The 12,952-nt window shown below is 57.1% G+C and overlaps 1 protein-coding gene across 4 annotated transcripts in view; it reads left to right on the top strand.

Annotated features, from left to right (window-relative positions):
- Positions 1-1,405: 1,405 nt before the first annotated feature.
- KIF21B (kinesin family member 21B) overlaps positions 1,406-12,952 on the top strand; it is a 49,440-nt gene continuing 37,893 nt past the window's right edge. For all 4 annotated transcript variants that reach the window (XM_039227468.1, XM_039227467.1, XM_039227466.1 and 1 more), the window contains exon 1: positions 1,406-1,563. In XM_039227468.1, coding sequence (XP_039083399.1) covers positions 1,523-1,563 — 41 coding nt within the window. In that variant the 5' untranslated portion in view covers positions 1,406-1,522. The remainder of the gene's footprint in view (positions 1,564-12,952) is intronic.

Genomic DNA, 12,952 nt, shown 5'->3' with positions numbered 1-12,952 from the left:
CCTTGCCAAAATCTCTGACATAGTTTCATCATCGTTGGAGGGTGATGCAAGAGACTTGGCGTCCGACTCCCCCCCCCCCCCCCCCCCAGAGTATCATCCACATCTGGAGCTGCAGCTGGGTCCTCCTCTTGGGCTCTTTCCAGAGGAGGGAGCTAGTTGAAGTGTGGGGAGGCAGGGCAGCTGGCGAGGGCTCTGTGAATGGCCCCAATGTTGGGAGTTGGGGGGCAGGGAGAAGGTGTCTGGGCTTAGAGGGAGGGTAGGTGGAGCAGAAAGAGAATTGTGACTTCTCAGGGCCTTGCACTTCTCCATCTCTGCCCTGTGTTTAAAGGCACCAGGGCTCCCCTTGTCCTTTATATCCGTGTAAAGGCAGCTGCACTGCTCTGTCCCCTTCCGTACCCACCTCTCCCCTCCAGCCTCTACCCAGGTGCCTGGAGTGAGTGCCCCCTTTGTTGCCTTATCTCCCAGTGCAGCCCAGCCCTCCCATACTGACCCTCTGCCCCCACGGTCACAACAGAGTGTGAGGCAGGCTCAGTGGGGTCATCTGTGGGTCATAAAGGTCAGTGAAGCCACCTCGGTCTCGCAGAGGGAGGGGCCCATCTGGGCGAGGAGCCTAACCAGAATCAACCAGAAGATGAACTTTAAAATGCTTGCAGGATGGAGGTGGAGGGAATTTTAGTTAGTCACCAGCAAGAATCTCGTTCAGTAAAGGTTGACACATTCACTGTTATAAATCAGAAGGGGAGCTTTCCTGGCGCTTTCAAAATATAAACCGCTAATCACTGTGGGCTGCTTTGAAGTGAAGCACTCTGCCCGGAGACTTGGGCTCTTACCCCTTGCTTAGCCACCAAATCTGAGTGATCTTGGGTAGTTCCCCTCTCTGCGTCCCAGTTTCCTTATTTATGAAACCAGGGTCCCATCTAGGCTGAGATTCTGCGACTCCGGGGGGTGGGGGGAGGCTCAGCGTGGTCAGCTTCTGAGCCCTCCTCCCGAGCCCTCCAATCCCGCCCGCCTCCCAACGAGCGGGTGGATGCGAGCCAAGAGGTCCCTTTAAAGGCTCAAGTCCCGCCCCTGCTGTTGCCTAGGGCCTTGGATTGGTGAATCGGGGACGGGGCGGAGCCCGGCGCGGGCTCGACGGGGCTCGGGGGCGGGTCCTGGGTCGGGCCGGCCCCCGCCCCCTTTGTTCGCGCTGCGGCGGGAGGTGGCTGCAAGGGTGGGAGGTGTGTGCGCGCGTGTGCCGCGCGGTGGGGAGCGGCGGGTCGCGCCGCGGGCTGTCAGCTAGCTGCGCGCCGCCGCTCGATGGCGCGAGGAGGCGCGCGGGCCCAGCCCCGTGGGGCCACCCCTGGCCGCGGGTGAGCCCCTCTGCTTGCAGCCCGCGAGCATGTCACCTCCAGCCGCCGCGGCAGACTCCGCCAGCAGTGCCCGCGCCCCCGCCTCCCGCAGCCGCAGCCGCTGCCGCTGCCTGGGGCATTGGCCCCCAGACCCCCGCCCCTGATCCACGCCCAGACCCTAGAGCCAGAGGACCATGGCCGGCCAGGGGGACTGCTGCGTCAAGGTGGCCGTCAGGTAGGGACCGACGGCGGAGGTGGGGGTGGCGTGCGCCGAGGGGGCTCGGGCTTTGTCTCCCGTGGGCGCGGGGCCGGGGGGCGCGGGCGCCACTCGATTCGGAGTCCGCACACTCGGAGGAGGGGTCGGCGTGGGCCAGGCTGGAGGGCGCCGTGCGCTGGACCGGCTCCCGCAGGGGATCGGCGGCCCGCGGGAGGCTGGAAGGTGGCTTTGTTTGGGGGGTAATTTCGGGCCCCTCTTGGGAGCCCTTAATGATCAGAAAATCGAATAAACAAGGAAATCCGGTATTTCACACCCAGCCCTGGCCCAGGCCGGAGCGTCTGTGTGTTTCCTCTTCGCCTCCCCTTGGGGCTGCTGTCTCATACTGGGATATTGGAGGGGGGGTAGGAAATTTCCCTTCATCCACCCTAGTAGGCTACTTCTGTGCTCTTGGTCCAGCTAAGAAGGCAGCACACCCGGCCCTGGGAACCGGTTCGCAGACAAAGATCGATTGAGTGCAAGGACGAATGGAAGGGCTGGGATGGTGCCTTGGCCTTCCATGGGGGAGGGGGTGTCAAGGGCTTTTGGAGAAAACGTGCTGGCCCTGCCCCAAGAGGAGGCTAGGGGAGGGAGGAAGAGGTGTATCTGAGGTTCTACCTCTGAGAGGGCAGGAGGGTGTGACAACCGTACCCCATCTTCAGGCACTCAGATAAAATGGAGGTAGGGTGGTGCACGGACTTATCTGGGACTTGACGTGACATCCTGACAGAATTGAGGTGGGGAGAGGACATGGCTGGGGGGGGGCTTCTGTTGGGAGGGGTACATGGAGGTGCAAAGCTGGGACTACTGCGAAGTTGAACCGTCTGTGTTCTTTGTGTTGGGTGGAGATGCTTTACACCAACACCACCTCTCCCTGTATTTGTTTTAGGTCTTTCTCTTTGAGATGGGCTCTGTTGGTGGGAGAGTGCCAATCTGGGACTGGTCACCAACGCTGGGATGATGGAGAAATACACCCATCTCTGACCAGGCTCTGTGTGATGGGGGTGGGGGTATGGGGTCTAAGGCTAGGGTGGGTCTCTGAGGCAGGTCCCTCGATTCCCTAGGTTGTAGGTGACCCAGATTCCAAGAGCCCATGGGAAGTCACTCTAGACAGGGTCAGAGAGGACTATGGAAAAGCTTCCCCCTCCTGCCCCAGGGCAGATGCCCCCCAGGCAATCTGGCCCGTCCTCTGCAGCCCAGAGAGGAGCAGTGGACTGCTGATCGCAGCTCTGGGATCAAGGAAGGGAGATTGAGGTGCTTCCCATCCATGCATCAGGCGGGCTCAGCATCACTTGAACACAGCCTTGCTGGCCCTGAACAGCCTGAGAGACAAAGAGGAGCCCTGCAGGTGCCTGGTGGGCTGGCTGGGGCGGGGCCAGGCTGCTGCTGGGGCTGACATTGCAGCAGGATCCTGTGGAGGTCGAGGGAGGGAGGTAGAAGGAGAGGGGGGGAGTGAGAAATGTAAATATGACATCTGCAGCAGACTGGGAGAGTCCGAGTACATCATAAAAGGGAAATGAAGCCCTGGCCCCACTCACTGTGAACCAGGGCTGGGAAGGAAGAGACACAGGGTGCTCGCTCCTCCCATGGGGCTTTCCTTTAGACTCCATCTTCTAGGAGAGGGCCAAACAAAGCCCCCTGTCCTACTGTCAGCCTCCCCAGGCTGGACTGGGGCATGGTAAAGTATGGAAAAGCCCCCTGGGATTCGCACTTTGTGCAGAGGAGTGAGGAAAGGCTGGGGTTGCCGTCTTAGCATCACCAACAGAAGGTTTCTGAGACCCTTTCCAGAGAAGGGATTGTGCCTGCCCGCTGCACCCAGTTCTTTATTTAATGGGTGATGGGCATTATCTCTGCTTCTCACTCAGATTGCTCTAGTAGTGCCCAGAGGCCCCCACTCCTTGCCTCAAGTTGCTGATCTCCGATGGAGGGGTGGGGAGATTTGAACATCAGAAGAGCCAGGCTTTAGGGGGCTCAGCCCCACTTCTCCTCTCCCGCTCCAGCGTGAGCGCCCAGCCTGGCACACGCCAGACCTCAATGGGCAGCCGGCCGTGGAAGGCAGACAATGCCTGGACAAAACCCAGTTTCTAATCAGAGGGCTGAGGATTGGACCAGCCTAGGGCTTGGGCCGGGACAGGGAGCAGATGGTGCCACTGAGGAGCTGTAGGAGAGAGTCCTCCATGCTGCTGGATCCCCATCAGCCCCCCATCCCCACCTCTAGAAGACACTTGTCCCATCTAAGGGACCCGGTAGTGGGCTGGAGTAGAGTAGTGGAGTAGGGAGGGCATTGCTGGGGAAGGCCAAGGCTTTGGAATTGCCAAGGGTCCAGGTGGGTGCTGGGTTCTGCTGTCTTTCTGACTTCCTGGAAGTTCTTTCTTGTATCTAACTGAAGTACTTTCTGAGTCCCCATAAGAATAATTTGCTGAGCCCTGTGTCCAACTCTTGGGACAGGGATGCCAGGAATGAGGCAGACTTGGTTTGGGGTGTGTGTGTGTGTGTGTGTGTGTGTGCACCCACACGTGCTCACGCACACCTGTGTCACGGGGGTAGGTTCTGGAGGGGCCTTTTAGACTAGATGAGAAGTGCCAGGCCTAGGGCTCTAGGCCCTATAATCTCCTTGGGAAGAGGATCAAAGCGGGCTGTCTGCAGATCTCTGTAGGGCAGGCCAGGGCTGGGGAAGGGCTAGAGGTGGAAACTTTCAGGACCTGGGGCTGTGAGGTAAGGGCAGAGGTCTAGGTGTGAGCAGACGCTATAAGCTCTACCCCAGGCCTGCCTGGAGTCTGGCCCCTCTATCTGCCCCTGAACCCAGGCTGTAGTTGCCTTTGCACCAAGGGATTCCCAGGCCAGCCCCTCCAGCCTGCCCTGTGATCCTTTTATCCATTAATCCCCTATAGACAAGGACTCAGCTTCCTGGGCTTCCCTCTACCTGGGGATGGGTGGGGGTTGGGAGGATGGATGCTTGAGAGAGGTGAGGCTGAGCCCTCCCCGAGGCTGCAACCCAGACCTGACTAATATGGAGAGAAGGGGAAGAGGTGGCCGTTAAGAAATGCAAGTTGGCAAAGTTGAAATTGGGGAAGGAAGCCAAGTCACATGGTATGTTCATTTAAGACCCTTTCAAGCCCCCAGCTCTGAGCCCCCACCGTGAGGGGAGCCCTCAGTGCCCCTGTTATCTTTTCCTGGTTTCCTTTAGCTTCCTTCCTTTAGTGGCTGGGGAGAGGAGGTGCCTCTACGGGTCCCACATCCATTCGTGGAAACTACAGGGTTGAGCAGGGGCTGGAAACGGATGGGGGGGGGGGGCGCACCAGCCAGGGACCCAGGGGACAGAATTAGATTGCACCCCTGCCCTCTCTCATCTGGATTCTCTAGCTGTCATTATTCCTGTAGCTTGGACAATGTCTGTATAAATTTTGAATCAAAAGAATCGGTGGCTTGGGACAAAGAGACTGGAGAAGGCCGAAAAAATTATATGAGGGTGGGGATGGGTGGTGCCTTCAGAGTCCCCCTTCTCCGCTCTGACAGCCCAAGGCCGTTCAGTGCCAATCAATGCCAGCTGTGTCCCATGCTGTGCAGGGTTATAGACCGGGGGAACCGAGGCTCAGACAGGACCTCCTCTGCATGGAGACCTGAGAATCTTAATGGTGGCCTCCCGCTGCAGAAATAGGGCTTATGTCATCACAAGGAAGTAGAGTGTAGTAACCACAGGCCCCGGAAACCGACCCCCTCCACCACCCAGTCAGCCTGCCTGACTACCTTGAAGCTGATTGGATCTCAGCTTTTGAAAACCTCAGAGCGAAGATGGGGTGGGGCGGGGGCTAAGGAAGTGGTGGAGGTGACAGGAGCCTGGCACCCTTACGTTCCCAGTTCTGGGGGCAAAGGGCAGGACTGGGGCCAGGGCAGTTCACCCATTGGCTGGGTCCTGGGGCTTTTTTTTTTTTTTTTTCTGTTTGTCCTTCTGGGCCTCGGTTTCACCCACTGTCGAATGGGAACAACTGGTTTGTTTGCATTTGTTCATTTGTGAAGAGCAGTGGTTTGGATGAAGTAGAAGGCACACAGCCCACAAAGGGTGGACTCCTGAGGAACTGATGTGAATAAAATGTTTTAAAAATAAGCTTTAACTTAAGGCATATGTAAGAGGTGCCTCTCTGGTTTGAGCTACAGGGAGTGATGTTAGGTACAATGAAGAGTTCGCCTCCAGCCTCCTCTCTCTCCTTCCCTTCCTTCCTTCTTTCCCTCCTTCCTTCCACTTACAGCAGAAAGCACGCCAAGATGGAAAGGAGACTGAACTGGATGGTGGCTAAGCATTATCACCTCTTGAACTTGCCCTGTGCCAGGCAGTGTGCCTACATTGTCCCACTCAACCCACCCGGAGCCCCACCAGCTGACTGATGTTATTCCCATTATATGGATGAGTGAATGCTCATAGCCAGTAGATGAAGGAGTCTGGATCTGAACCCAGGGCATTACCCCTCCGTCCCTATGGGCGTGGGGGCTGTGGAGCTCTGTAGGAGGGGCCGTGAAGCCCCATGGCAGGTGGCAGCACTGCGGGTGGCAGTGTTCTGACTTCTGAAATACCCCCTCTTTCACCTCTGGCTGTTCTGGGCTGTGGAAGGGAGGCAGTGCCACGGTCCCCTGTCTCCAAGTACCTGAGTCCCCATCCCTGTACTTGGCCGGGTGGAAGCCCACCATCAGAGCAGTGGTGGAGGCCACCTGTCCTTTCTCTAGGCTGGCTGGTCCTGTCTGAGACTGGAGTTAAGGTGCATCGATGAGAGCCTGGCAGCAGGGACTGAGGGCTGAGGACCGAGGACCAGGGACATGTTGGGGGAGGGGCTCACAGCGCTCCACAGCCAGCTGCTCAGAGGCCAGCCGCCTGTCGCTCCGCATTCCTCAGCAGGGGAGGGTCCCCAGGGTCCAGTTCACACTGAGCTGTTCTCCATGTGATGCACATGCCATCACAGCTCTGGGCTCTGGGCACTCCCCACTCAGCCCCACTCTGCAGAGTCTTCTGTCTCCTGGGAGGTCATGGGAAACCCCTGCCAGATGCCCCGAGAAGGGAGTGGACATGGACAGCCGTGCAGGGGTGCAGATGAGCAGATTTTCCCTGCACTGCACTCACCCCTCTTCCCAGGCCCCTGCAGGGGAGGGGTCAGACCAGTGGCTCAGGAAGCCCCTGGCTGCTGCTCAGCCTATGCATCTTTCTGGCTCTGGACGGGGCCTGGCCCCCTCCTTCAGCTTCTCCTGGCATCTCCGCTCCCCAGTCCCTGATACCTCACCCCGCTTCTGCGGGGGCTCCACTGAAATGGTGATGCCCTGTGCGCTGTGAACAAGTCTCTTCCCCAGGTTCCCCCCTCCCCCTACCCCCCAGACTGCCTGCCCCTGGTTGCTACACAGAAGCCAGGACTTGGACGAAGTGAAAGAGAAAGGTCAAGGACATGTGAGGAAAGAGTGGAGGCTGAGCCCCAAGTGCCCGGAATTGACACCCTAAGGTTTTCTGGGAGTGTCTACCTATACTCTATCCCTGTGCGCTTGGGAACATATTTGGGGGCAGAGGTCAAGCACAGAGGGTTGATAGACCCATTTCACCAGATCTGCTAGGGCCTCATAAACCCATGCTTTTTGACCCCATAGTACAAAGCCTTCTTGTTTGGGGGTTCCAAGTCTTTTCCCTGAGGGCAGTCTCAGGCAATGCTGGGGGAGGGTCTGAGAAGGTCCAGCGACAGGGCGACCAGACCCTCTCTGGCTGTCACAGGGCTCTGGGTAGCGCCTTACTCTGTATCCCTGCAGCTAAAAGGGCCAGCACCCCAAACTGGGCCTCACCACCCTATTTTGGAGAGTAGTGGCCTCTGTGGGAAGATGCCTTCTCCTGGCTAAGTCAGCAAAAGCCCCCGGGTGTCTGGGAGCCAGACTCCCCTGAGAGAACAGGATCTTGCTTCCAGCCGCCTTCCCCAGAGCTGGCAGGCTGCCATGGGGAGGAGGGGGAGAGGATGCTCATTCGAGTGGGGGTGTGGGCGCCCTGTTTCTGCCGCAGAGGAGAGCCGCCTTCCTCTGGCAGCGAAGCAGCCTCCAGGCTCCTGGCTCCATGCTTCTCCACGCTCTAGGCTTCGGCTTTCTTAACTGCAAAATGGGGGGAAATGCTTTCCCAACAGACTGCTCCTGGCGCTGCTGGCAGCTGTCGGTCGGATCAGTCCGGAGATTCTCTGAGGGGATCGTTTTTCTCCAGTCCGACCTCTCTCCTGCCCTGCTGCAGGGCTGCTCAGGAGAGGCAGTGGGACTGGGCAGTCAGCTTTGGTTAGAATTTCGTTTCCACCGTTATGAATTGTGTGACTTTGGGCTTGTGAAATTTCACCCCTCTGAGCCTCCGTAAAATGGGGGGAATGGCCCTTGCTTCACAAGGTTGTCCTAACACATTACATGTGTGCTTGTATGTAAATGAGCTTGACACATAGGTTCTCAAAAAACGGTAGGTATTGTTTGTCTTTATCAGACAAGGCACCGGTGTGCAGAAGGCACAGAAGAAGCCAGAGTGGTATCAGTGACTATGATTTCTGAGCAAAAAGATTCCACAGACTCCCAGGCTCCCCTTCCCAGGGCTTAACGGTCTTTGCTGGCAGGAAGTTCTTTTTGCTAGCTTATCTAAATCCCTCCTGCTGTAGCCGAGCTCCCCTTTGATCTGGCTCTGTCCCTGATGAAGAAGAGCTGGTCCCCGGCAGTTCACAGCATGGCTAAGTGACTCAGGGTGCCAGGCCGACTAGAAGTCTTGGTGCTCCTCTCTGTGGTCCCCTGCCCCCCACTTCCACCACAACAGCTCAGCTCCACTTTACCCCTGACGCCCTGCGGTTGGAGCCGGGCAGACCGCTTGGGGTTGGGCAGAAGGGAGGTCGTGGAATCAGATCATTCTCTTCAGGCTTGAGGGCAGCACACCGAGAGACCTGGCTAATGAACTTCCTCATGTCTCTGGTTCTCTGTTCCACTAGTCTCTGGGGGCTCCTTTTCAGGATTCCAGAAAGGCATTAAGGGTCCTGTAGAAGATAAAAGCAGATATGCTTATTCCCCCTGGGGCTTCTTCCAGAGGGACTAGTTATGCTGGTTATTTCGGCCATCTGAGAGGTGATTCCAGTCCAAGTCCCTCGTTCTTCTCCAAGCGCTTGAGGCAGAGCCTGATGAGAGGGTGTCTCCCAGCCTGGAAGTCCCCAAAGTGCAAATAACCCACAAGCATGCTAGCATGCCAGTGCTCTCCAGCCCTCCTTCTGGATTGAATCTCTGGGGCTGATGGCTAGTAAAGGTGGTCTTCCTAGAAGAGCTTGTTCTTTATTAGCTAGGTGACCTTGAGCCCAGTTAATTTCCTCTGAAGTTTCATTTGTAAATTAGGAGCAAAAACACCACCTTAGAACAAACTTATTTGTTTAATGATCTAAAGTACAAAAGCATTGTAGGTACAGTGTCTAGCAAAGAGGCAGTCTTGCCCCTTAAGTATGGTGGTTGTTACTAACGGGAAGTTGCGTAAGCAAAGAGGTAAAGGGGTTCCAGGTGCCAGCAAAGAAAGAAAGGCATCAGGAATCACAGACCATACACCATAATTGTAAGAATTTTCTAGCACTCTGGAACAGTTCTTGATTAGTTATCTTAATATCACAGGCTGTTACCTCTCAGGGACGAGACTCTTGAAATAGAAAGAACCTGGCGCTGTACCCTTAAGAGCTCAGGATACTGAGCTCCTAACTGGGGGGGGGGGGGCAATTCAATTTAAGAGCCCAGGGAAGGGCCCTAGCCGGCTGATGGGGTGGGACTAATTTCACCTGAGCTGCGGAGCCAACCCTTAGGAGCCCAAGGTCACTGGGCGGAGCCCCCGGGGGGCGGCGATTGGCTGGCTCTGTGTGATGTCACTGAGGAAGGGGCGGGGGTGAGGGGAGCTAGCCTCATCCTCCCCCTCCTAAGCCAGGGGGTAGGGCGTGGGGGCTCTGGGCTCGCTACCCCTCGCAGCGCTTTTCTCCCGGGCAGTCTCTCCGCATGCCTCGGGGCCGGCCTCCTCCCGGTCTCCTCTGGCTTCCCAGGGAGCTGCGGAACCGCTGAGCTCAGCTCTTTCCGCAGCGCCGGGCTCGGGTTCGCGGCCTTTGTCCCGCCGCCGCCACCGGCACCGACGCGTGGGGGGCCGACCCCCAGCCGCCTGCGCGCCCCTCGGCCGGTGCACATTTCTCCGGCGGTGAGGGAAGGATATTAAAATAACCGCCCACATCACACCAGCTTCTGCTCAATTGTGAGCAGAGGAAGCCCAGCGGCCACGCGCCCGTGCCAGATCCTGCCTCTGAAAAGCCCGGGGCCCTTTCTCTTCGCGCTCGCGCCCGCTCCCACCGCCGCTCGGTCTGCGGGTTGCCAAGCGGCAAATAGACCCGGCTCTGTTCAGGGAGGTTCCGGGAGCCTTTCTGCGCGGGGCTGTCAGGCCCGCCCCCTTCCCTCCCTGCCCGGGCCGGCAGAAGGGGTGGAGGGAGGCTTTGGAGGGGAAGGGCTTGGGGTGAGGGTCTCCCTGGGCCCAGTGGTCCCCGGACAGAAATGACATTGGATGCGTGGTCCACATGACTAATGACAAAAACGCAGAGCTGGCCCGCGGGGCCATTGTCTGCCGATTGGAGCTTTTCAAATAATGCATTAAATTATAATTTATCTCGATTACTGCGTTTTTTCATACCCCGTTAATTTTGCACTTGTGGCGAATACCTCACTCACCTCGTCCTAGTCCCGGATCTGGTCCGCAGCTCCTGGAGTCTGTAGTTTACTTGGAAGACCCTAGAAGTCGGGTTTCCATCCCTGGCCCCCCTCCCATGTCCGCCGGAAGGAGCAGGGCCGTGCGTGGCTCCCCTTCCCACCACCCCGCAGTAACTGGAAGCATCGTCCTTCCCCTTATCTGCCCTCGGCCAGCCCACAGAAGTGACCTCCCCCAGGGTGGGGCCAGGAGGGGAGGCTGCTGGAGGGGAAGGTGATGGAGTTCTTAGAAAGTTAAAACTGGGAAGAGATTAGACACAGGAAGAAGCAGGGGTTCGTGAATAAGAAGAGAGTAGGGGGTGGGGCAGAGGCTTGTCAAGGACCTTGGACTCTTATCTTCCAGCCCTCTGGTCTCCTACCTGTGGGGTGTGTGTTCGAATGCTCCACTGGGTGGTGAGGAGTGAGCCCCAGGACAGCTGAGACATAATGTCTGCTCCTGCTGGATTGCAAGCCCAGACGGCAGGGCCAGCCTGGTGCCTGGCCTGGGGCACGCATGGACAGATAGATGTAGCAGGATTCCCTCCAGAGCGCCTCCCTGGCTCTAACAGCCCTTTTATAGGAGAAAGCTTATCTATTGATTTGGGGGTTGAGAGTTTCCCGGGGAAGGAGGTAGCTGGAGAAGCAGAACAGCCTGCAGGTTTCATCTGAAGTCAAGCAGAGCAGGAATTGATACCCAGTTTCACTGTATTTACTGTGTGTGTTACTTAATCACTTGAAGCCTCAACTTTCCTCTCTGGAAAATGGGCATTGAAATCCCTAGCTCACTGCATCACTTAAGTGAGCTAGTCTGTGGCGGGTGCGCCTGGCCCGGCTAGCACGTATAAAATCTTAATTCTCCTTTGCTTCCACCTTCAGTTACTCATTCAAGTCCCATTCCTGGGACTGACACTCTCTCCTTCTTCTGGGTTAGTGGGAATTAGTGACTCTTCCTAAGCCCATGTACTGTCTACCAGCTGGTACCCTTTCCTCTGGGTAACACTGCTCACCCATCTGCACCCTGCAAAGCACCCTGGTGCTTACAGGGAGCCACCCTGGGGCCGGCTGGCTCTCTCTGACCACAGAGGACCCCCACATCAAGATGTGCTGGGCCTCACACCCCAGGGTGAATGCCTGACTGACTCCACAATTCCTGGACCCTAAATCCTTGAACCCCTCTTCTCCATCCTCTTTCCCAGACTGCTCTTCTGCCAGCCATCTTGCTCCTGGCAGGTGCGCTCTCCAGTGTTCTGGGGACTGCTTGTTGAAGGAAAAGCTGCCCTCCTCATGGATGGGCCCTGATGGGCAGAGCTGCTGCTCCCCCTCCCCTGCTCTCACTGTCTCCAGGGGTCCTGATTCGATTTCCTCCAATCACCAGCACTGCCATCTGCCTGGAGTAATTAAATGGTATTTGAATTGGATCCAGAAATCCTATCACAAGCAGCCCACATGGTAGGGAGGGTGTCTTCCGGAGTTAGCGCTAGCCAGCAATGCTAGAAACTCCTCGGGGCCTTCCCAGGCCAGCCACTGGGTTCACATGGGAACACCTGGAAGCCCTGGGCAGGAAGTATTTGGTCTTCCACGTCTGAGGGCCAGAGCTCCAGGTGCCTACCTGGTGCCTTGTGACCAGTGCCACACCCCCCCACCCTAGAAGTGCTGCCTGTCAAGCCTCCCTGTGTATATGAGCCACTCTTACCCCCTGGCCCACTAAGCCCTGCCCTTACTGACACTGTGGCCTAGAAGTGTTGAAGCTGCGGGGCGCCTGGGCGGCTTAGTCGGTTAAGCGTCCGACTTTCGCTTAGGTCATGATCTCGCGGTTCGTGGGTTCGAGCCCCGCGTCGGGCTCTGTGCTGACTGCCAGCTCAGAGCCTGGAGCCTGTTTCAGTCTGTGACTCCCTCTCTCTCTGACCCTCCCCTGCTCACGCTGTCTCTCTCTCTCTCTCTCCTAGAAATAAAAAAAAAAAAAAACATTAAAAAAAAAAGTGTTGAAGCTGCAGGTGCGCGTACGCGCGCGCGCGCGCACACACACACACACACACAGAGTTCAAACCCCGCTCTGTTCCTTACTGTCTGTGACTAACTGGGCATCGTCTCATTTTCTACCTCTACAAATGAGGTAGTATTCACCTCAGATGTTCTCTTGAGGATCGAGAGTTAGTGTATGTCCGAGCTTAGACACTCCCTGGCATAGAGTGAGTGTGAACGTGTGTCTGTTGCCACCATTAGTGGTCAAGGTAGCAGAATTGCTGGCCCAGTCTGCCTCCTGGTGTGGGTCAAGTTTCTAATCTGCAGGTCCAGAGAGGATGAGCAAGAATCAGCTGCTCCCTTTCCAGTGAGAACACCGTTCAGTGGGGGGACTGGGAAGCTGAGTTCTAATTTCAACATGACCTGGAACAGCTGGATAGGGTGGATGAAGGTGGTAACCTTCCCTTCCCGTCAGCCTTGGTGAGGGGAGAGCCACTGACCTCTGAGGACCTGTTGACGCCTAAGGGAAACCACTTCTGAAAAAAACCCAGGCTACCATCTGTGGTGTGGACTGGGCCTGGTGTAGCTAACTTCCCCATACCCTCCCCCAGGGAGTTATCTCCCCTCCCCAGTCCCCTTTGACCTTCTGGCAGCAAAGTGTAGGCAACAGGCTGAGGGG

This window comes from Hyaena hyaena, unplaced genomic scaffold (genome assembly GCF_003009895.1).
Source record: "Hyaena hyaena isolate Hyena2069 unplaced genomic scaffold, ASM300989v1 scaffold_28, whole genome shotgun sequence".
NCBI lineage: Eukaryota > Metazoa > Chordata > Mammalia > Carnivora > Hyaenidae > Hyaena > Hyaena hyaena.
This window is presented reverse-complemented; position numbering and strand designations above follow the sequence as displayed.